At 39.1% G+C, this 21,972-nt stretch overlaps 2 protein-coding genes across 2 annotated transcripts in view; one reads left to right on the forward strand and one right to left on the reverse strand.

Annotated features, from left to right (window-relative positions):
- Positions 1-16,963, reverse strand: part of LOC137257913 (serine-rich adhesin for platelets-like) — a 33,259-nt gene extending 16,296 nt beyond the window's left edge. Inside the window, exons 1-9 of the mRNA XM_067795416.1 lie at positions 16,585-16,963; positions 14,379-14,488; positions 12,799-12,886; positions 11,971-12,059; positions 8,428-8,481; positions 7,696-7,862; positions 7,009-7,182; positions 4,361-5,256; positions 1,363-3,967 (exon numbers count right to left, since the gene is read on the reverse strand). Of these exons, the coding sequence (XP_067651517.1) occupies positions 1,363-3,967; positions 4,361-5,256; positions 7,009-7,182; positions 7,696-7,862; positions 8,428-8,481; positions 11,971-12,059; positions 12,799-12,886; positions 14,379-14,488; positions 16,585-16,716 (4,315 nt within the window). The 5' untranslated portion in view covers positions 16,717-16,963. The remainder of the gene's footprint in view (positions 1-1,362; positions 3,968-4,360; positions 5,257-7,008; positions 7,183-7,695; positions 7,863-8,427; positions 8,482-11,970; positions 12,060-12,798; positions 12,887-14,378; positions 14,489-16,584) is intronic.
- Positions 16,964-17,692: 729 nt separating this feature from the next.
- Positions 17,693-21,972, forward strand: part of LOC137257923 (partitioning defective 6 homolog beta-like) — a 28,910-nt gene continuing 24,630 nt past the window's right edge. Inside the window, exon 1 of the mRNA XM_067795432.1 lies at positions 17,693-17,913. Within this exon, the coding sequence (XP_067651533.1) occupies positions 17,851-17,913 (63 nt within the window). The 5' untranslated portion in view covers positions 17,693-17,850. The remainder of the gene's footprint in view (positions 17,914-21,972) is intronic.

Raw genomic sequence — 21,972 nt, forward strand, 5'->3', positions numbered from 1 at the left:
ATAGGACTTTGGCTGAGCGCTTGTTCGGCTATCAGTATGCTAGGGAGATGGCCACCCCTGGAAAACGATCGACTGAATGGGTCACGAGGTTACCCAAGGTGGTGTCGGCAATCAACCATGAAGTCACCCGTCTCACCGGTAAGAAACCGGCAGACGCTATCAAACTAAAATCAATAGTTGCAGAGTCGGCCGCTCCATTGCGTGGGAAGGAGAAACAGATACCAGATAGGGCCCTAGTGAGGTATCTATACCAGCCGGGGGAACACGAGGGCGATAGCCGTAAGCGAGCCACCGATCCTATATGGTCAGTCAAAACTTACAACATAGATAAAGTGGATATAAAAGCCGACGAACCTAACTTATACTACTTGAGGGGTGGGCCGGGTAGGGGTTTTGTAAGAGAAGAATTATTGATCGTACCGTACGGCACAGTGTTACCTCCAACCAATACACGGTAAACTGTTTCATAGACACCCAACCTTTCTGTAGTAGGGGTAATAGTAGCAAGATCTAAGGTCCCAACCAAAGCCTTATTTACTAAATACGGCTTTGTAGAGACATTTCTTGAAAGTGGTCCAGAACCCCTATTCCCTATACTACTGTTACTATGTTCTGTAATCTGATTGGTTGAAAAACATGATTAAATGGTATTAGATTCCCGGAAACTGAAAGACTATTCACCGCGTATTGACACGTAAACAATTGTTTTGTTGTGTCATCAACAGTGGTGACGTCATTCAAATCATATTGTGACGTAAAGTTAGAATGACGTCACAAATGAGCAGCTCCAGATGCTACCATGAGAACCAGCTGAAACGGCCAGCTGATGACACTTCACTGCTGTGTCCGTATTCGATGTAAACGAGTGCAGATACTAAAACCCCTTTGGTTTACTTTTGTGTTTACAATGTCGATAAATATCACGTGTTGGCCAATTTCCGGTGTTATCGCCTAAATGAAATAGCAGATGTACCATCATGAACATTGGACCAGCTCATCCTTGAATTTATTCCAGAAATATCACATCAAAGTACACTACACCTTCACAATTTGTACCCATGTGTGGAATCAAACCCAGGTCTTCGGTGTGACAAGCAGATGCTTCAACCATTACACTACTCTATTGCCCCTCCTAACAAAGACTCTTTAACTGACCAATCTGGTTAAAGGTTAACAAAAAGCCAAATATCAAATTTTCTACATTAAGCTAAGTTTTCAGACTTCCTCTAGGAGCCAAATCACTCATTGAAAACTTCTCAACATGCATTTGTCCACTATGCCATCGATTTGTCAAAGTTTAAACCACCTCTATGTATTTGCCATAGATTCCCTGCTCACCTCCACAATATGGCACTGCCATACCTTTTATCTGCCTCTTCCTGAGCTTAGAATCCCTTGTATCCTTCTGTGAATGTACTGGAATACTTTCAATGTCAAGATGGTCAGCTATATCAAGTACGCCTCTCTCCTCAACATGATCTTGACTTGCTCCATACAGAGCATGTGTATGTTTTTTGCCCTTATGAGGATGAGTCCCTCTCACTTGTGACTGATGCAATTTGGAAGGACCCTCTCCATGTTTACTTCTAGTTTCACCACCAGGATGCATGGCTTTGTGTTCCTCGCCAGGATGACACTCTCTCTCTCGTGACTTGCAAACACCATCCCCAAGTTCCTCCTGTGTGCCAGTTTCTTCATTATTTTTGCTAGCTCTGCTGAGACTTTCCTGATGCTTGAGACAACATCTTTCATCCTGCCATCCTTTGGGCACATTTCCAATCAAACCATACTTCTCAACTGCTTTTTCAAACATTATTTCAACTTCCCTCCTTTTCTTCTTCTTGCTTGGATTCCTCTCTGAATCCTTGTCCTCAGTGACTTTGTACTTCATCTGACCATGGTCCGGTCTTTGTTCCTCTTCATCTCTGCTAGTCTCAGGAATTTCATTAAGTTTAAGTTTACTCCTCTTCTTGCCCTTCCTGCCAATAACAGACTTCTCATGTCCATGTCTCGCTGTTCCTTTCTCCATATTTTTGTGGGTACATTTTGGCAATATTTTGGTCTGACTTAAAGCATTGCCCTCGGGACCTGGACCAAGAAGTCTGGAGCTCCTCAGCTTCAGTAGTGCCAAACTGCCGTCATCATCTTGTTTTGAGGACCGAGTTCTTCTTGTAGTGATATATTTGTCCACAACCTTAGGACATCCTGGACTGCTTGGATGCTTGTCAGCGGGTTTCTGTGTATCAGTCTTCCCACTCTTCGAGAGAGTCAGCTCTTTGCCAGATCTTGGCTCTGCTGCCCCTGCTGCCTTCCCTTTATGTTCCTCTTCCTCATCTGACACCAGGATGATACAATCATCCTCATTATCACCTTTTGTGCATGAAGGTCCAGCTATCTGGTCACTGTGCACATCCATGTTGACACTCACGTCTACTCCAGTGGTTTCAACACCTGGTGCAGTCTTGTCTCCACCGCTTTTCAATGTATCTTTTGGGCTTTGGTCTTGTGCATTTTGCTTGCTCACATCAGAATCGGTAGAGTATTCCTCAATAATAACTTCAGAGTCAGATTTTACTTCTGACTGATCTTTGTCTGCTTCTTTAGTGGATTGATTCTGCTTGTCAAGTGTAGGTGACTGAACTGATTTTTCTATCATTTGTCCTTTTGAATTTGTGACGGTTTTTCTCCTGTTTCTACTGAAGGAGGTCTCAGGATCTGACATTTTCTGACTAGACTGAAGGAAGTTCTTTTTACATTTAGATCTTGAGACAACAGATGTGGTTGAGGTTTCTGCATCAGTTTCAGGGGTACTCAGTTCCTGCACTGTTTCCATAGTACCCGTATTTCCATCTTTACACAGTCCATGTGACAGTGGGATATGTTCCAAAGAATCAGATTCATCAAAACTTGGATGATCATGAGCAGGTGACTTAGATAGGGATGCAGCTTTGTCTACATATTGTAGACACTGGGATACAGCTTTGTCCAAAGACTGTTCCTTTACAGCTGAAGACTGGGATGCATCTTTATCCAAAGAACGTTTGGCAACAGCTTTGCCAACAACTGAATGTTTCTGACCTTCTTCTTCTTGGACTTCACACTCTACAACACCTGAAGAATGCTGACTTTGAGGGAAATAGAGGGCATTGCCATTCACAATGACACTACCTGATTTATCACCATTGTCTGATTTGTCAAGTCTGCCGTTTCTTGTGACTCTTCTGATTGGTGAAATGAGAAAGTCTGGTGTTGACTTTCTCGCAACACCAGACGTCTGTGTGGAGTGATGGAAGGAAGTGTCATTTATTAAGGAGTCACTGTATCGACTTGAGCAAGCTTCAGTCAGATGTTCAACCGAATCACAATCGTCAGTACAGTCCTTTCTGGAACTTTGATCACTGCTGCTGCTTTTGTTCTTTTCCCCCACAGAATCAGAGCTTAACAAATCCTCGCTGGAAGGCACAAATGGCTGGGATTCAGGGAAGTCAAGATGACTTGATGATGGACGAGGAGAATCTGGATTGGACAAATGAGATTTGGCATCTTCATACATGGAATAAGTGGAGTCATTCACCACATCAAAGGGTTGTGTGGAACCGACCTTGTCAAGATCTGCTGATGGACGTTTCATCAAGGCAGATGGGGCAAAGGAGACTCGTCTCGTATCAGGTTGTGTACTTTTTCCTTGGCTAACAAGTTGTGTGTGTCTGGCCTGTACCTCAGACTGACATTCTTCTGATATCAAATCCATCCTCAAAAAAGGAGACAATTTCCCAGAAGTGTTCCTCTCACTTTGAGTTGAATCAAGGTTGTTTGCTGTTTGATCAGTGATGAGTTCTCTGTCAGCATGTGCACTAATCTGTGAACTCTGTGACCTCATCAAGATCTGTGAGTCTTGAGAGTTCTGAGAATCTTCCGGCAGGGAACAAGAAAACTCCAGTGAGTCTGCACATGGCTTGTGCCAGGCCTGGAAGAACATACATGACAGAATTAATAAGTAAAAGGTATTTATGATGGTATGTCATCTTTGTCCCCCTCAAAAAACTGCCACAAAAACAGAATACTTTGGTGATGCACCAAGGATCCATAAGAATCTCGTATTTGAACCCATAATTAGCAGTTCTTGCTAACATTTTTCATTGCTGTTTAACGCAGCACTCAGCAACATACCAGCTATATGGCGGTGATCCCTAAATAATAGAGTCTGGACCAGACAATCCAGTTATCAACATCGCAATCTATTAAAAAGGGGTATAACTACATGCATCAACCATAGCTCACATATGCTGCTGACTGACATGAGCAAATGTCATGGTAACACCAAGGCAAAGTGCAATAATGAAAGTTGGATTACTCTTACCGTTGGCAGAGTACATAGGGTCACCACATCAATGACACAGATGTCATTTTTATCAGCCATCTTGGATTTGTCAGATGAATCGCTTTTATCAGCCATCCTGGATTTGTCAGATGAATCTCTTTTATCAGCCATCTCAGATTTGTCAGATGAATCACTTTTATCAGCCATTTCAGATGTGTCAGATGAATCGCTTTTATCAGCCATCTTAGATTTGTCAGATGAATCACTTTTATGAGCAGCCTTGGGTGTGTTTGTCGAATTCTTTTGACATCCACTCTTGGACTTGTCAGATGAATCCAAAAACTTCAGGTACTCTTCATTGAATTTTTCTGGTGATCGATCCTCAGTGTTAGTCTCCTGTATCACTTGCTCATTTGTACTTGACTTTCCTTGACTTGCAGATATCTCCTTATCTTGTTCACTTTCATTGTTGATCAAGTATTTACTTATCCCCTCGATAGAGAAGTATCCAGGTCTTGTGTTTGTTGAACTACTTGGTTTAAGGATAGTTTCTTCTTTGGCTGTGGAAGTTTCTTGACCGTCTGCTCTTTTGTTGCTAAATTGCTGACAATCTGCATCAACATTTGCTCGGACATTTTGACTGAAAGAAGCTTCTTTGGCCTGAATCTGACTGTCTGGGAACCTATTTTCATCTGAAGAAACATTTTGTCTTGCTGTACTCTGACTACCTTTAGTACCTAGTGTAATGGTAAGCTTTGATGTTACTGGCTGGAGGAGTTTATTCTTGTCTTGTGTCTTGCTAGAATTTTTACATGCACCAGTGTGGTCCCTCTTCCTAGGAGACTCTGTCAGAGTGGGTTGTGAGAAGCTTGGCCTTGAGGAACTGGAACTACTTGTATCCTGGGAAGGTGGGGGATGGTAGTCTTCTTTCCATTCTGGCAAAACAAGGAAAACTGAACTTAAAAATTGAGTGGGTGACTTTAACACCACTTTTAGCAACATTCCAGCAATATCACAGCTATCATGAAAAATGCAGAGCTCCAAAACAATTTTTCAAGCAATTGGGTATTTACTCAAATGTCTGTTTACGTATGATGAATTGCATTTTTTGAGCCGTAAGTATCATTTTGTAGACTCCCACCAGTTAAAAGAAAAGAATCCTTATTGGTACTTAATTCTTCTAAAGGAATCTCAGTAGTTGCCAGTATTTGTCATATTGCCAAACATTTAACAGCCACTTCTAAATACTCAACATGGAAGTCATGTGACCTTTAGAGTAAACCCCAGACAGTGGCTACAGCTATACAATAGTATATGTTTATATAGGCATCGCCTTCCATTAGCTAGTGCTGTTGTAGAGTTTGGGAAAGACGACAAATCAAAGCCAATTTCATTTATTGAGTAATGTATGCAAGGTATTACAGGTATTAGGTATTATTTAAGTGATTGTTATGCACTTTTTTGTCCTCCCAGATTTCTAACTAATTGAGTAAATGTGATTATTATTGAGTAAAATATGCAAGTACACACCTTATTTGGAGCCCTGAAAATGTATATTTTTTTAACAATGCAACTGCTCAAAATATGATGTAGGGCTTGACTTACAAGATGTTAACCTACTTGCACCTGGGGCAACTTAAGATAAAAACCTAGCTGCACCAGATTCCAGTTAAAATGTCAGAGGTTTTCGTTGCACATAATGTAGTACCCATGAAACATAGCAGACACAGCTGATCCCTGATTACGTGATCTGTGTTAGTGGAAACGTATCTATTTAATAGCAATGTTTTGGTGTCACAGCTGTTCAAGGTTTAGAAGAAAAATTAGCTAACATATCTATGTAATCAGATTTATTGTTCATTTATTTCTCAGAAAAATTAACTTGCACCTGGGTTAAGTTTGACCAATAACTGGGTTGTGCTTTGCAATATTGGGTTGCCCCAGTGCAAATAACAAAGCACCAAATCAAGCCATGAAAAGGACAAATGAACATAAGCATTGAACTAGTGAGTTTTACACCGCTTTTAGCAATAAACCAGCAACATCATGGCGGACTACAAATTGACCACAGTATTGTTTATGTATGAAGTTTAATATCAAAACGGAAAAATGCACACAGTATCAATCTAACATTGAAATAAAATTCATAAACATGCATAAGTTAGTAATGAAGTAGAACCAAAACAACGTATATTCTAATTTTGCAGCATTAAGCCAATTATTCACGTAAACAGCTGCAAGTATCACCAAAAACTAGAAAAATCTACACGATTAAACATTACACAATCTTTCCTTGAGTCCTTGGACCTACCTAGACAAAGAACGATATATTTAGTTTTTCAAGTTTTGTTAAATTTTGCCCTCGTTGCTATTCCAGCCATGTCACGGCCAAGGTAAATTTCAAGCATGGACCAATTACAATCAGAGATCGATATTATGAGCAATGGTTTATACTTTCAGATTTACTGTCACACAAACCAAGTCACCACTCACTGCTGCAGAATTACAACCAGACCACATCAGGGTCCTTTCCTGAACAATGGCAATACCAGCAACACACAAGGCTAGTAAGAAACAAATTGGTTGTGTCTGAATCTGTTCTCCTTTCAGGTGGCAAAACAGGATTTTAAATAGCTAATTTGCTACCTCAAAGAATTAATTTTGAACTCTGAGTTATCTGTCCATACCTTCAAGGCCCTCAAGGATCGCTAACTCTTCAGGGGAGATAATCAAGTCTTCAACTGGCGTTGGTTGTTTCATCTTTGCCAAGGCTGATGCCATAGCCTCACCAGAAAGACCTCTTGTTGACACAGCCTCACCATGTTGACCTCTTGCAGGCAGTGGCTTGCTGGGCCCAGCTTCTGTAATACAGACCACAGCCTAGACTTTTCAAAGCTCTCTCAGAGCTAAGATAGTCGTACGTGGCATACATTAACATTATCTTCCGACTGTTTTAGAGCTATGAGAGCTTCGAAAATCTAGGCCCTGACCCCTTGCATAAAGTGGAAAGGTGGCCATAAGTCCCATAATTTCACATAGATTTATGAGAGTCTCTGAGCTAAAGTCGCGGTGTGCCATAGGGACCAGGTTTACCACTCCATGCTATACAATATTATATGAAAAACTACATCCAAGGTAGCCCTGAAAGATGAAGGTCCTCCATGTGCTAGGTATACCAGATTGGTGAAACCAACAGGCACCAGCAAACATAGCACAATAATGACTGAACTGGGATTCACATGATAAAATGCTTCTTGCACACCATAAGTCTCCAAAGCAATTGCGTCAGCTTAATGAACCGGGCCATGGGCACTCTTGCCAAGAAGGTCATCCTCTTCCACTTTAGTCACCTCTGATTGACTAACTGGTCCTACCTGGTCGACTGATCTTGTCGTCATGGTCGCTGGGATGGAAGCTTCCCTCTGTCTGTGTGTGGTTCTGTGTGTCTGGCTGTCCTATCTCCTCCAGCAGCTGACTCAGTTGACAGGAGCCAGTATATTGAGACTCATCATTGTAGGACTCCATGCCTTTCGTTTCTGCCCTGTAATATAACAGTCTTGAATATCCATCATCAGTAAGAAATCTGAAAAAAAACCAAAAAAAAAAACCCCCAAACCAAACCACCCCCTCAACCAAAAAACCCTTTGTTAAATCTAAGCAAAGGCAGTATTAATAAAATCACCGCATTTAATATTCAGTTAGTTGAATTTGTCAGAGAATTATGGACTGCATGCATAAGAGACAATACCAAAGCACAAATGGCATTATGCCTGGTCATGTCACCAGTCACAGTGATGTCCTGACTGCCATATTTGGATATCTGTGAAATGCTGAGTTATGCTTCACACATTATGGTCACCATACACTGTGGCAGCCATCTTGGATTATTTTGTTGGGGTTTCCATGGTTTTCTCAAATTCCATATTCCTACCAACCAGACTACTGATGAGTCTGCTTGTATCATGATCTAATCTCATCACTATATGACTGATATATTGCGTGGTGACATTAAATCTTAAACGTCTCACTCCTGTTCTAAACAATATGCCTAGATGTGCGCTTCATGTGCCCTAATAAACTTGGCAAAGTCACGGTACACAACTTACATCCACTGGGTCCACTTTTCTTTGACTGCCGCCTGTACTTGTGGATCCGCCATGCTGAAGAAAATAAGAAACGTACGCTCAAAAAACATTTTTCCTTCTTTCCTTGATATTTAACACTGCACTCCAAAAACTAAAAGATGGTGGTCTGTAGATAATAATATCTGATGGTGCTCTTTCGACAATCAATCTTGGACCAAGTGATTAACATTATGTGCATCAACAAAGTCACTGAGCTAGACTACCTGATCCCCACTAGTTGACAAGCATAGGCTGCTGAAGATATAATTATTCGAATGCCTATTGCTTATACAGGGGTTATAAAGTATTTTGAGAAGCCACTTGTCACAGGGCAAGTGACTTGTTCAAAGTTTCCACTTGCCCTGATTTTATGACACAATGCGTGATTTAATGTATACTGGATTATTTATCGAAGAGTGATAATTTAACTCTCTACCAGCTCTACTTTATTATTATTATTATTGCAAACTTTAATAGCTTCATTATCAGCTGATATGAAATGAAATCCAAGATTATTTGCAGTTTGGAACCATAAGTGGAAATCATCTAGTAGTCCACGGCCAAGTAAGATATCATTATTTGATTGCCCAAAATTAAAACTGACTTGTCCCGGCTGTCTGGCGGTGGGATTTTTGAACCTGTGTTATACTTGCCGAATGCATGGTTAACATGGCAACGGTATGGATGAATATGTTCCCAGTGTTATCACGTTAGAGATTTCTTTCTTCAAAACAATATCTTGTGACACTGTTCTTTCTTTATTGCTGGAATGTTGCTCAGTGTGGCATAAAACTAAAGTCACTCACTCAGGTTATCAGCAGTGATAAACATGCTTTCTTGAAAATGCTAAGTGATAAACATGATTTCTTGAAAATACTAAGTGCACAGTAGATTTGACACAGATACCCATGGAAAGGGTATTACAAATCAGGGACCCGTGAAGGTCCCGGGGTAGAATAGGTCAGCAACCCATGCTTGCCACAAAAGGCGACTCTGCTTGTCGTAAGAGGCGACTAAAGGGATCAGGTGGTCAGGCTCTCTTACTTGGTTGACACATGTCATCAGTTCCCACATGCACGGATCGATGCTCATGTTGTTGATCATTGGATTGTCTGGTCCAGACTCAATTATTTACAGACCGCCACCATATAGCTGGAATATTGCTGAGCGCTGCATAAAACTAAACTAACTCACTCACTCACAAATCAGGGGTGAAACGGTACACTCTTACTACAGTATGGTATGTCTTGCTGTACAATGCCTTCGGTTTGGTCCGTTTTGGTTCGGTACATGAGAACTTACTTAATGGTAAATTGAGGCAGCATAACAAAGAAAGACATATACATAAATTTTGACAAAATGATTTGATAACTTAACACCTTTCTAAAAGGTTAGCAAAATGACAGAAAACCAAACATACCAAACTTTTGGACTGCATCACAGTATACTGAACTGAAGGCAAAATACCATGGTTCTACTAGTACAATTTCTACTACTATCACCCCCATTGCAAATCACAACGAACAGAAGCAGGCATACATTCAAAACAAGAACTGCGTGCCATCTACCTCACAGTGATCTGACCTTTGTTCACATAGATCTTTTTTCAGTTACAGGGGCAAACCTCAGCATCTTTATCACACTTAGGGACCGTTCATAACGTATGGCTACATGAGGGTGATGATGATTTGAAGAGGGGGTCATCAAGTTTGTACACCTGTTCTGGCGGGTTGGGGAGGGGAAGAGTAACTGATATTGTACATGACAAGTAAGGGGGTGGGTGTGGGGGGTTGGGTGTCACTTTGTTCTTTGTTCATTAATTTTAGAGGGGTGGGGGGCAGCAACTCCATAAAAATCATCATGACCCCCTCCCCACCAGCAATACATCATGAATGGTCCCTTAAAACCTAATATTTTTCTATTCCTGTCATGTATTTATGGTTGCATGATTCTGAACATTTATACTTGGGGTGAAACGGTCCTCCATGGTATCAGTTGAACTGGGCTTTTCAGTGTAGTTCACTACTTTTATCATACAGTGGATAGTGTTCTCAGCAGAACAAAGGCAACAGATATTTTCGGTATCAGTTTGGGTCATATCTGGATACTGATGCAAAGGTCATATGCAAATTTCAGGGACTACTTTCACAGCGTAAACAAACATATTGTCATGGGTTGGCTGTCGTTTCTGAATTGCCAGCTGTGGTTACAATACTGTCAGTGCTTTGATCCCAGAAAATTCATGCCTGTTTACGATAGATGGAGTAGATAACATAGCAAAGATAGAAATTCATAGGCTTATGACTGTTAGTGTTAGTGTTCGAGAGAGAACACCACAGGAATCCAGTTGCACAATGTCACGTCAAGTGTATTTGTTGTTCAAAAGGTTTATTGAACATTACTGAAGTTCCATTAGAGTTTGTTGTTATTTTAAAATGTAAACTAAGATTTGAGGGTAAGATTCTTTATGGATAACAACTTCTTTATTGCATATGATGCGACATTTCGGTATGGATCCTTATACTGTTGTCAAGCAAGAGTGGAGTAATACATCCCAGAACAGACTTATATACATGGACAGGGATAAAGTAATAACAACACGTAGGTATGAATCAAAGGCAGGGGATTAACAACAACAACAATGGGTGGTAGTACTGATGAGACAATAAGAGGAAGCCAATAGTGGCTGTAGCGGTGACAAAGTATACATGGCTGATAGGGTAATTAGTAATGGTGGCTGGTGAGCTCTAATCTGTTATTTTATGAGTTCATTGTATGCAGTTGGGATGAGATATTCCTGATCTCTGTTGATTGAGGGCTTGTGTCTCCTGATTTGAACTGCTTCTGCCAGTTTTCTTTGGGTGAAGTCCTTGTGGTTTTTGGATAATATCTCTACACTGTCCCAGCATAATTTGATTCATACCTACGTGTTGTTATTACTTTATCCCTGTCCATGTATATAGGTCTGTTCTGTGATGTATTACTCCACGCTTGCTTGACAACGGTATAAGGATCCATACCGAAACGTCGCATCATATGCAATAAAGAAGTTGTTATCCATAAAGAATCTTACCCTCTTATCACTTACCAGCTTCTAGTAATGCCAATCAAACAAACTAAGATTTATTGACAACAATAGGTGCTTTGGGATAAAAACTTCCTGGGAACTAAATGGTCTAACGCAATCAGTGATCAAGAGAAGATTATGTCAATGGGGCTTGTGATGAACCTCAGAAGGAATACAATGTAAATCAAATATTTGTCATGACTTGTCTTTTGGTAAAAAGATGCCATTATCCTTAAAAGCAACAGCAACAAAATATAGCTGATACAGTGACTATTATTTCTTTGAATGAATGAGTTTAATCAATCAAGAAACATATGACCCAGGATTCAAACTCAACCATAGGGAGGTGGTATACCAAAGGGAGGTAATTCTGCAAGTGACCTGTTGCACCTTAGATGACTAAGTCAACACAAAACCACATATCGTCATGTAAGGCCTACATATTGGCTGACATTTACCAATCTCTAGCTGTGTTCTTGCTGTAAAACCCATCATGAACATCTAACAGTGAAAACTTGCCGATGACAAGAACAAATTCACAGTCGGTCTGAAAAAGAATGAAAGAAAGCATTCACCTGATTATGTGCTGCAGAGTTTCCTTTTTTTCGTTTAGCAAAAAATGTGTTAAGCACAAATCACATTACACAAGGCACAATATATCTACATAAATCAAGCTGAAACCTGAAATGCCTGTATTCCTGAACTTGGAAAAGTAGACATTGACAGTTTTCTTGTCTTTGGATATTTAACATCTGTTTGACATTTGCACACTAATGACACGTGAAGATCCAGGGTAGAATAGACCTTCAGCAACCCATGCTTGCCATAAAAGGTGATTATGCTTGTCGTAAGAGGCGATTAATGCGATCGGGTAGCCAGGCTCGTTGGCACATGTCATCGGTTCCCAATTGCAGATTGATGCTCATGCTATAGATCACTGGCTTGTCAGGTCCAGATTCGATTATTTACAGACTACTACCATGTAGCTGGAATATTGCTGGGTGCAGCATAAAACTCAACTCACTCACCCACTCCCTTGATTGTACACTTTTCATCACTGGTGTAACTAGTAGCACTGTTAATCACTCACAATGTGAGTAATAATATTATACAGATGTAGTAGGGACCGTTCGATACACAATTAACAAAAACCATGACATAATATTCAGTCTGAGGTATTGAGCCAGTGGCTAAAGTTGTGGCTAAAGTGAGCTGCATTTACTCTGAAACTTGGTGACAGGTCGTCTCCCCTCCATCAGTTGTAAAGTAAATAGTTTTATACTCACAACATTTGGAGCTGGCACAAACTTGAGATGATAGTCCTTGACAATCAAAATGGCTTGATCCCATTCAGGAGGTGTGCAAGATTCATCACTTTGAAAGACGGAAGAAAATGGAAAGTAAAGAACTTAAAAATACAGCCAGGCAGAATATTGTCTTCACAACAAAAGAACATGCATGATCTTATGATTTTTTTTGTTCACAGCTAGCAATAATCCAGCCAAATGAATGTTCATAAAAGAGGCTGGGCCAGTCAAACCAGAGGCTGATAGCACGAGCATATGAAGACAAGAAGAACTTGGTATGAAGTAGAATATATGATACACTCACATATTCGGTGAATCAAACCATAGACCTTCATGAATACAATTCATTATTCGTGGCTACCAGAACTGAATATGACTGAATATTTATAATTGTACATCTGAGCATATTTTACTTGAGCCCTTATCTAAGTGAGTTATGCCAGAATGGAATAGGTACTGGCACTGCAGTAGTGCAAAGTATGTTCGTTTGCAATGGCTGCACATGGCACTGTGGACTATAACCATTAGTGTGATACATACCTAATTTGAGTGTCATGTCAGATCACTACTTATTACTATGACAAATTAATGGTCAACATGGGTGTTCCATATTGGGCATCAATCACTTAACTACAAAATTACATTTGTGAATAATTATTTGTATTTATTACCCAGTACTCATGACACATATCATATTCACCACATAGTGTATTTGTTGCAATCCCAGTAGCATACTCTAAAAACAGACATGACAGCAAATTTTCCCACAAAGACTTGGGTTAGAATTGGTCTTCAGCAGCCCATCCTAATCGTAAAACAAAAAGGTAACTAAAAGCGATCAGGTGGTCATTGTATCCCATTTGTGTATATCAATGCTCATGATATTGATCACTGGCTGGTTCAAACTCCCTTATATACAGATTGCCGCCATACAGTTGGAACATTGCTGAGTGGGGCAAATCAGCCAATCAAAGACAGCTTATCAGTTGCTTCCATTTAATCTTGATAACTGGATAGTTCACCTTCGCACTGCAGCATTTCATGGTTTCTACAATTAGTCTAAATATTTTTAGATGGACATTCCATTATAAGGACATAACTAGCCAAATGCATACTGTGTTTCCCCTTGGCATAAAAATTTAGCAGTCACTATGACACCTTTGTGTCATGAGTGGGAATCATGGATATGTTTAGGGGAGTCAACTTCAATCAGTGTTTGTTTCCTCTTGGGATAAAAAGACAGGAATCATCATGACTCTATGGTGTCATGAGAGGGAATCATTAACATGTTTTGGGGAGCCAACATTAATCAGAGTTTGTTTGCCCTTGGGGTAAGAAATCCGGAATCATCATGATTCCTTTGTGTCACAAGAAGGAGTCCTGGACATGTTTTGGGGGGTCAAATATGCCGGTTTTCTGTGTCATGGGAAACACTGATGTGTGTTTTGTTGTGTGTGTTTCATGGTTCTGTGAATCTTTTCTGGAGATATCATATATGAAACATGAAACATAATCAACAATTCTCATCCAGAGTAAAACAAGTGATCCTAGAAACTCACTCAAAGTTATAGTTGTCAATGGCCTCTTGTGTGAAAACAGCATTGATGAAGACAGAACAGTCCGATACTTGCTTGACCACGCTTCCATCATCCTGGGGTCCACTGATATGCTAGAAACAGAGTGTCTGAGTTAATATTTAATGTCACATCAGCCATATCGTTACGAATGCTGAAAACAGCGCCAGTGGTTACATTGTCAGGTATGTCTTGCCCAAAATCACACTGGTCAAAGACACTGGAACAATCGACTGACTAAATGGACGTGTAAACCAATCAGTCAAGTGTTTCACTAGTGTCTCATCTAAATCTACTTTGTTCCATTCCTGCTCATACTTTTTGATGGATAGTGTTGCAGCCTGCACAGAAACTTGATGCTTTTGAGGATTCTTGAAGATGCTTTATAATCAGGCTATGAAATATGGCCTTGATTTCTGGCAGGTGAGCTAGATTTACAGACAGACAACCCGGTGATCTGGTCCATATATCTGGGGAAATTCAACATTTCTTAATTGGTGTCTTGGTCTGGCATTGATAAAAACCATTTTGGGCCGGTAACATTTTGAGGTTACCAGCCCTGGTGTCTGGGTGGGGTTGGGGCTTAATTCATACTCAATAAAACTATATAAAACAAAGAGGCACTTGTATTTGAGAAATAGCAAGTCCACACTCTGTAGTACTCATGAAAACCTGGTCCAATTTTTTGGGTCCTTGTTTTACGCATTCTGGCTTTTTCCACGATGTATTTGAGTGAAAAACAACGACTGGTCCCTTCAGAAGATATTCCCGCGTTGGCGCCATTGGCGAAAAAGGTTGGTCTGCACTGTTCTTTCATAGTTTTCCAACCCATTAAAACATTGCTGAACATTGAAATTTGTTTTATAAATCGATGGCACACTTCATTTTTATCATAAGCACACATCAATCCTCTCCATTATAAAACAAATTTTAACTTAATGTAACCATGGATGCACATTTCAGATAGATTTGTGTGAGGGAGGGGTGTATTGCCAGGGGCAGACAACTCCATGTGTGAATCCAGCTAACAATGTTCGTGTTAACTCATTCATTGAGTAATTTTATTTAACATGCTTGATATATTTTAAAGTTTTCAAATGTGTGTACTTTGATAATTAAACAGGTAGGAAAGCATTATTTATATTTCAAATACCTTGTGCAATTTGTATGTTATTTTCAATAAAAACATTTTGTGGTTGTTCAGCCAGATTTACATGTATTTTCTGTCTGTATCCAGAAGTGACAGCCATAGAACACAAAATTGTGGCTAAGAATAGTAATATTTGAAAACTGACAATATTTTATTGATCTTTTAATTTAAGCAGAATTCAGCATTATTTATTTGTGGATGTCACAGCACTTACATAAACACATGATGTAGATTTAAGCAGAGAGTAAGTATTTTTTGCACATTACAGCATCACAACATACTCACAACATACTCTGATATAATTCAGCATCAGATTTGCTTCGGGTTTGAAACATGGTATCTTTAGCACTGTCTTTTAAAGCACTGTCTAAATTGAATCTTCCACACTGGTGATACAGGTTTAAGATTAGAATATATGAAAACATGTTACAATCTTAAGGTCATCTAAATTGATGCAAAACAAAGGTAGCAGTTCATAATCTTGACTCTCTAACTTGAATCTGTTTCAATAATTTAGCGTTAAGATACTGATTTTGCCAACATTGACATTGTACATCAGTCATGATGTTTAATGAACTGTTTCTTTCTTCTTCTGCAGACCTGAAACATACGTTGATTCGAAGTTCTAGGATGTTCAAAGCAGACATATAATTCCAGATGAAACATTTTTCCTTTGTAAAGCTCAGTGCTGATAGAAAAGACTATTAATATATTTGTGGTTCAACAACATTTACTTAAAATAGTTAGGTATTTGAAATAAATAGGTGGGTTTATTTTTTACAAAAATGGAAATGTGGACATTTCGCAGAGTTGACAGTAGTTGACTTGATCACCTTGTTGATCAAGAGCGGATGGACAGAATTTAATCAGGTAAAGTTTGTTGCAATGCTGATGTATCAACAAACCTTGGAAAAATGGTTTTAAAAATCTGAACCGTTGATCTAAAAATGGTGTGGACTTGCTATGTGAAAGGCACCGAATTCATATGTCACTGAATTGATTGGAGATCCGATGAACTTGTCAAAAGTCAAAAATACGAACCCTGCACACTTTGACAGTCTGTCCTTTAGGGTTTAACGTTTTCCCAAGAACAAGGTCTAAAATCCAGGATTTCTCGTTGGTGGGTTCGGTGGATTTATTCGAAGAGAAACCGAACATTTTGAAACGAAACATTTTGACGGGCTGTATTCAAGCTCCAACTTCCCGCCATCTTGTATGTCACCCTCATGAAAGCGTTTTCAAAATCTTCTGATACTTCTGTTTGTAGTACTGAAAATGGTACTTATTCGTAATACTTATTTTCAAATGTTTAGAGTTGATATTTAATCTGCCATCCTACAAAAGAGACGAAAAGAGCCTATTTACTCATGCGAAGTACTGCATTGAGGGTAACGAAGTTATTCGGAAAATGTCGTCAGTCTCCGTCACGTCCCACGTAAATTGACGGAAGCGACTCTTTGTGTACTACTAGCCTAATAACATATAAACACGTTGCTCAGGAACTCTGAGGTATTACACTTTATGTTGTTTTGATCCTGACAATTTAAGACATAAATAATAGTCAATAAACACGATGTCTTTGTTGAAGCCAATTCTGTTTTATGTCCTATGTATTCTATCGGCGAAAACTACTGAATACAGATAATCTGCTATCTTTAATTGCACAAATAGAGAAAAGTATTATGTGATGAAAGTTTTTGTCATTTATATACAATCACCATAATCTTAAAATTGTGTCTATAATATCTACAGTCATCTGTCGGGACACAATGGGTTCAATAAGAGCTTAAGAACTAAACAATAATATACGAGAAGATGTCATGGGAGCAGAGAAACAACTCGAGTTCATCTTTGAGTTCAATATAAAACATCCAAATACACTAATATAGCGTTCTGTATTTATATTAGGCCCTCTTGCATTACATTGATCGTTTTTAATGTTCTTTGAAGAATTAGGAAGGGAAGGGTTTCAATATGGAATCTGTTGTGCAAATACGGAATTGGACCACATCATCCCCATTGCACCCCTGAATTACTATCCTAAGGTTACAGCAGTATATAATATAATCATAAGCTCACTAGGGAATTCATCTTGGATAACCGACGTCCAAGGTGAGTTTTAAGAATAATATTAGTCGTGACGTTAACCGTATATCGTAGGACAGCCCTACCCCTGACGTCGAGCTGGTTAGTCACTGCATTACTGGATCGTAACTGGGTCATTTGTGGAGAATTTCGGACTTGAATTTCATTAAACCTTGGTGATTTACTGAACGAGTGCCCTGATGTAGGGCTTGCATCTGAATAATGGCGAAAAGTACCAAGTCAGGTGCCAGATTCGAGAATGGGAAAGTAGAAGTGAAAAGCAAGGTAAGGACTAACGAAAACCTGCACAGGTGCGAGTCACCAAAGCCTAAGGGAGGACGGTCGCATGCCTGCCTTCCCGGCATGTCAACAAATATTCAGGTGCTGAATCTTTTCAAATGTTCAGCCTCCGTTAGAGTCGGTAGTTATGTCATAGCATGTGGGACAGTCTTTTATGAATATGTCTTCTAACTTTCTTATATCGCTGACAGAAAGTCGGCGTCGGTTTTGACAGGAATGCTCATTTTAGCTTCGAGGTCAGCAAATTGTCAGGTAACAACAATCTGAACATCGTATGGCATAATGTAAAATAATGTTGTGTTCGCTTTTTGAACTGTGAAAGTACTTGGGCTGATTAATTTCCAGCATATTTGCAAGAACATGCCTATTGTCTGGTAACATCCCATCCACAGATGTTTAGATTGTAAACATGTTTGTTATTTTTTGGTTTGGTAAACATCAGCACAGACTGAAGGTTTGAAGGATGATAAATCCTATCAAATGTGGAAGACCCATTATGACTGATTAATATTAGAAAAATCTTGAGATATATTACTTTCATGATTAGAACAATTTGTATTTTAAGAGGATAAGAGGACAAGAAAGCATGCGACTAAGATCAATAATGCCTTACTAATGGTGTGGTGAATCACTAGACTGGGTGGGACTCTTGAATTGAACCACCCAGTGACAGAAATCATAAGGTGTGGGATGAGACTTGTTACTATTGTTATGATGTATGTGTTTACAGGTAAATAGGTGTGTTTTGTTTGCGATCTGTGGGGATTTCAGGTAGAGAGTAGGTTCCCAACAACCAGTACTGGTCATAAGAGTTCGCTAAAGGCATCAGGTTGTCAGACTTGGTGACAGTGTCAGTAATCTGGTTTAGTCATTACATCTTTATTGTGTTGATCTATATTCATGATATCAATCACTTGACTGTCTAATCCAGGCTCAGTTCTATAGCACATCACACTCATATGTTTGAATAATGCTGAACATGATGTTGAACAAGAAGTACATTTCATTTGATGAGCCTAAGTTAAAGGGACCTTTAGGATCCTTGGTTTTTCATTCTGTTGTAACTCTTTTAACAAATATGTCCTTATGTTCATTCTTAATTTAAATTTTTGATGAGCATTCTTTTGTAGATTTTAAATAAAACAGCTAGCACCAGGAATGAGAGTATCTCTTTCAAACTCTCTGCGTAATCTGATCCTGACCACGTAATGTCTATCAAGTTGCAAGTCAGCAGGTGCGGAGCAATTAGTGACAGGTGATCAGTATCTCACCTGGACACAGTCATATGGGCAGCAAGTGACCTAATTAACCAGATAGTTTATTGAAAGTGTTAACCAGGGCCACATTTTGATAAAAACATTTGAATTGCAAATAAACAAAGAAGTCACAACTATGCAATTAAATCAAGCATGAAAATTACCTATAAGTGCATTAATGTATCCTCATGGAAAGCATTAAGGCAACACATGCAACAGACTAATGCTAAGTCTCTAAATATACATGCCTTTGATAGTAAAAAACTAACCCATATATACTGAAAATGAGATCCAGGGAGACCAGATATTCTGTGGAAATCTATCTTGCTTCATTTAAGGCCTTAGCATTACACAGAGCGCTTGGCAGTAGGGAAAATAATGTCATTCAGAAACTGTGAGACAGACTACACATTCAAGTACACATGTTCCTTAATTCTTTTCCAGGTTTGTTCACAAGGTATGTGTTACATTGTGGGAAAAACTTTGGAAATAAATATAGGAACACTTGTAGTTTCATGTGTTCTTGTTATTTTTTCCATGAGTATATAATTCAGGTTATCAATGACTATTCGCTTGTTTAGGAGAAATAGGCTAAACAGATCCCAGCACTTGTTCACTTAATGATGGTTTCAAGACAAGCAGACATTTCAACACACTGAGCAGCTGGAGTTCCTCTACTTTAATTTGTTACACATGCTTGCATTTGAAAGTGAGCTGTGTAGCTGATCTCAACAAATTTCACCCCTGTAAGTATTAGGCAGGGGCATGCTTGTAGTGAAGATTGTGCACATGTCTAGACAGCCTTTGGATCCCTGCTCTTGTGATGTATGGGACTAATTAATTACCAGTGTTTATGGAGTGTGTAATGACCATAATCTCTGTGGTCTGGTGTTGTATAGACCCAGAGGGCAGGGCAAGGAATAACTCTACCTCCACCATTGTCTGCCTCTGCCCTCAGGGGGTCAGGGCGACCTTGATGTGGAGGGGGAGGTGGTATTGTTCAAGTGTGGTATTTGTGAAGGTGTGTGGCCTCATTGGCCATTCATTGCACTGACATCTTGAAGTATTAATTTATTTTGTTGAATTTGGAATTGGAAACAAAATCTGAGTACGTCATAATGCACTGACTATCTTATTGCTGTTGTAAACAGGGGAAGAATGATGATCATGATAATTATCAGTATAAGATATCTATAATATACCTGTACTTGAGTTTTTACTCAGCCCAAGATTTCTTTAAAATGCTCTTTGTAGCAGGGATTCACAGGAGTCAAGTTCCCCTGTCCTGTATGCATAAACTTTGAAAACGGATGCAATGAAATAGATTAGCGCATCCATGGGGATGCAGAAAAAGTCCAAGTACTTTTTTGTTAAAATATCGATCATGTAGCAGTAAGTATCACTGCGTCTGCTACTGGCTGGGTTATGATATCATTTGCAGTTTAATAACTGTGATGATCATGATACACAATACAATAACAGTGACTGAATTGCAACAATATTATAACATAGTATTAATGATAATATTTAAGTGTAAGGAAACCCGTTTTGTAGTCCAGAAAATCAAGAGCAAGAGTCCCACAAACTCTCAAATACAGGACTCGAAGTAAATCCCAGATGCATTTATGTGTTGCACATGTTGCCAAATGGGGATTTGGTCACTGTAACGAACATGACATTTGATACCATAATAAAGCAGATTCTGTTTATTCTGCTTGCATTAAACTGTTCAAAAGAAAATTTAGGTACAAGTATGCCATGTAACATGACAAGAAAAGAGAATATTCCAGAAAATCAGGGATTGGGAAAGGCAGGGGCCATGGGCTATTTTGCACATTAGAATGCAAAATGTCCCGTTAAAATTTAGAAGTTTTACTATTGATACAAGGGCAGTGGCCCATTCAAAATTCAGGAAAATGGCTAATAATCCTGAAAATGGCCCATTGTCAAGGTTCTCTTTCCCAATCCCTGGAAAGTCTGTGAGTTACCTTTAGTAAAGCAGGAGCTTCATATAATATATCAACAGTAACTACAGCTCTACAAGTTGTTATGTGAGTTTCACTAGAGTCACATTGACTGTTGGGCATGGTGGACAAAAGCCCTGACTTGGTAGCTGGTTTGGAATAAGGTTGGCTCCTGGCAATAAAACAGTCCCATTTTCTTTTGTCAGATAAATTGTAGGCATCTATCTGAAACGTATTCCCTTGTTTTGTATTGTTCAAAACTGGTCCTGTGACCTGATGGTGTCAGCAGAGCTCTTTGAGTTGAGATACTTCTAGCAGATGCTCTCTTTACCAGTGGTTAAGACGGAACTTTTTCTTCTGTGAAGGTACATTTGTCTTCCTCCTCAAATATTCTCAGTGAACTGAATGGCAGTAACAGTTATGGTGTATTAACTGTAAGTGATTTATACATGGTTACAGATGAATGGATGTTCTCAGACTGAAATAACATTAAACATTGGTCTTCTCATCACATACACCAAAATAATTCAGCATCAAAACCTGAATTGTTGCTCACCTGGAGTACAATTATCATATTGTGGAAATAATAAATAATGAATTTTGTGTTATCTTGGAGAAATAATTCATACAAAAATTCATTATTAATTTTGACTCCATGATACAATTAATTTAATGAATGAGTTTCAGCATTATAAGTATCAGTTAGTCTATAGCAATGTTGATCGATGTTTCCATTTTGAAAACAGTCTCTGAAGGGACTGAGAAAGAGAACTTTGACAGTGGGCCATTTTTCTGGAATATTAGCTTTTTTCTGAATTAAGAAT

This window comes from Haliotis asinina, chromosome 12 (assembly GCF_037392515.1).
Source record: "Haliotis asinina isolate JCU_RB_2024 chromosome 12, JCU_Hal_asi_v2, whole genome shotgun sequence".
NCBI lineage: Eukaryota > Metazoa > Mollusca > Gastropoda > Lepetellida > Haliotidae > Haliotis > Haliotis asinina.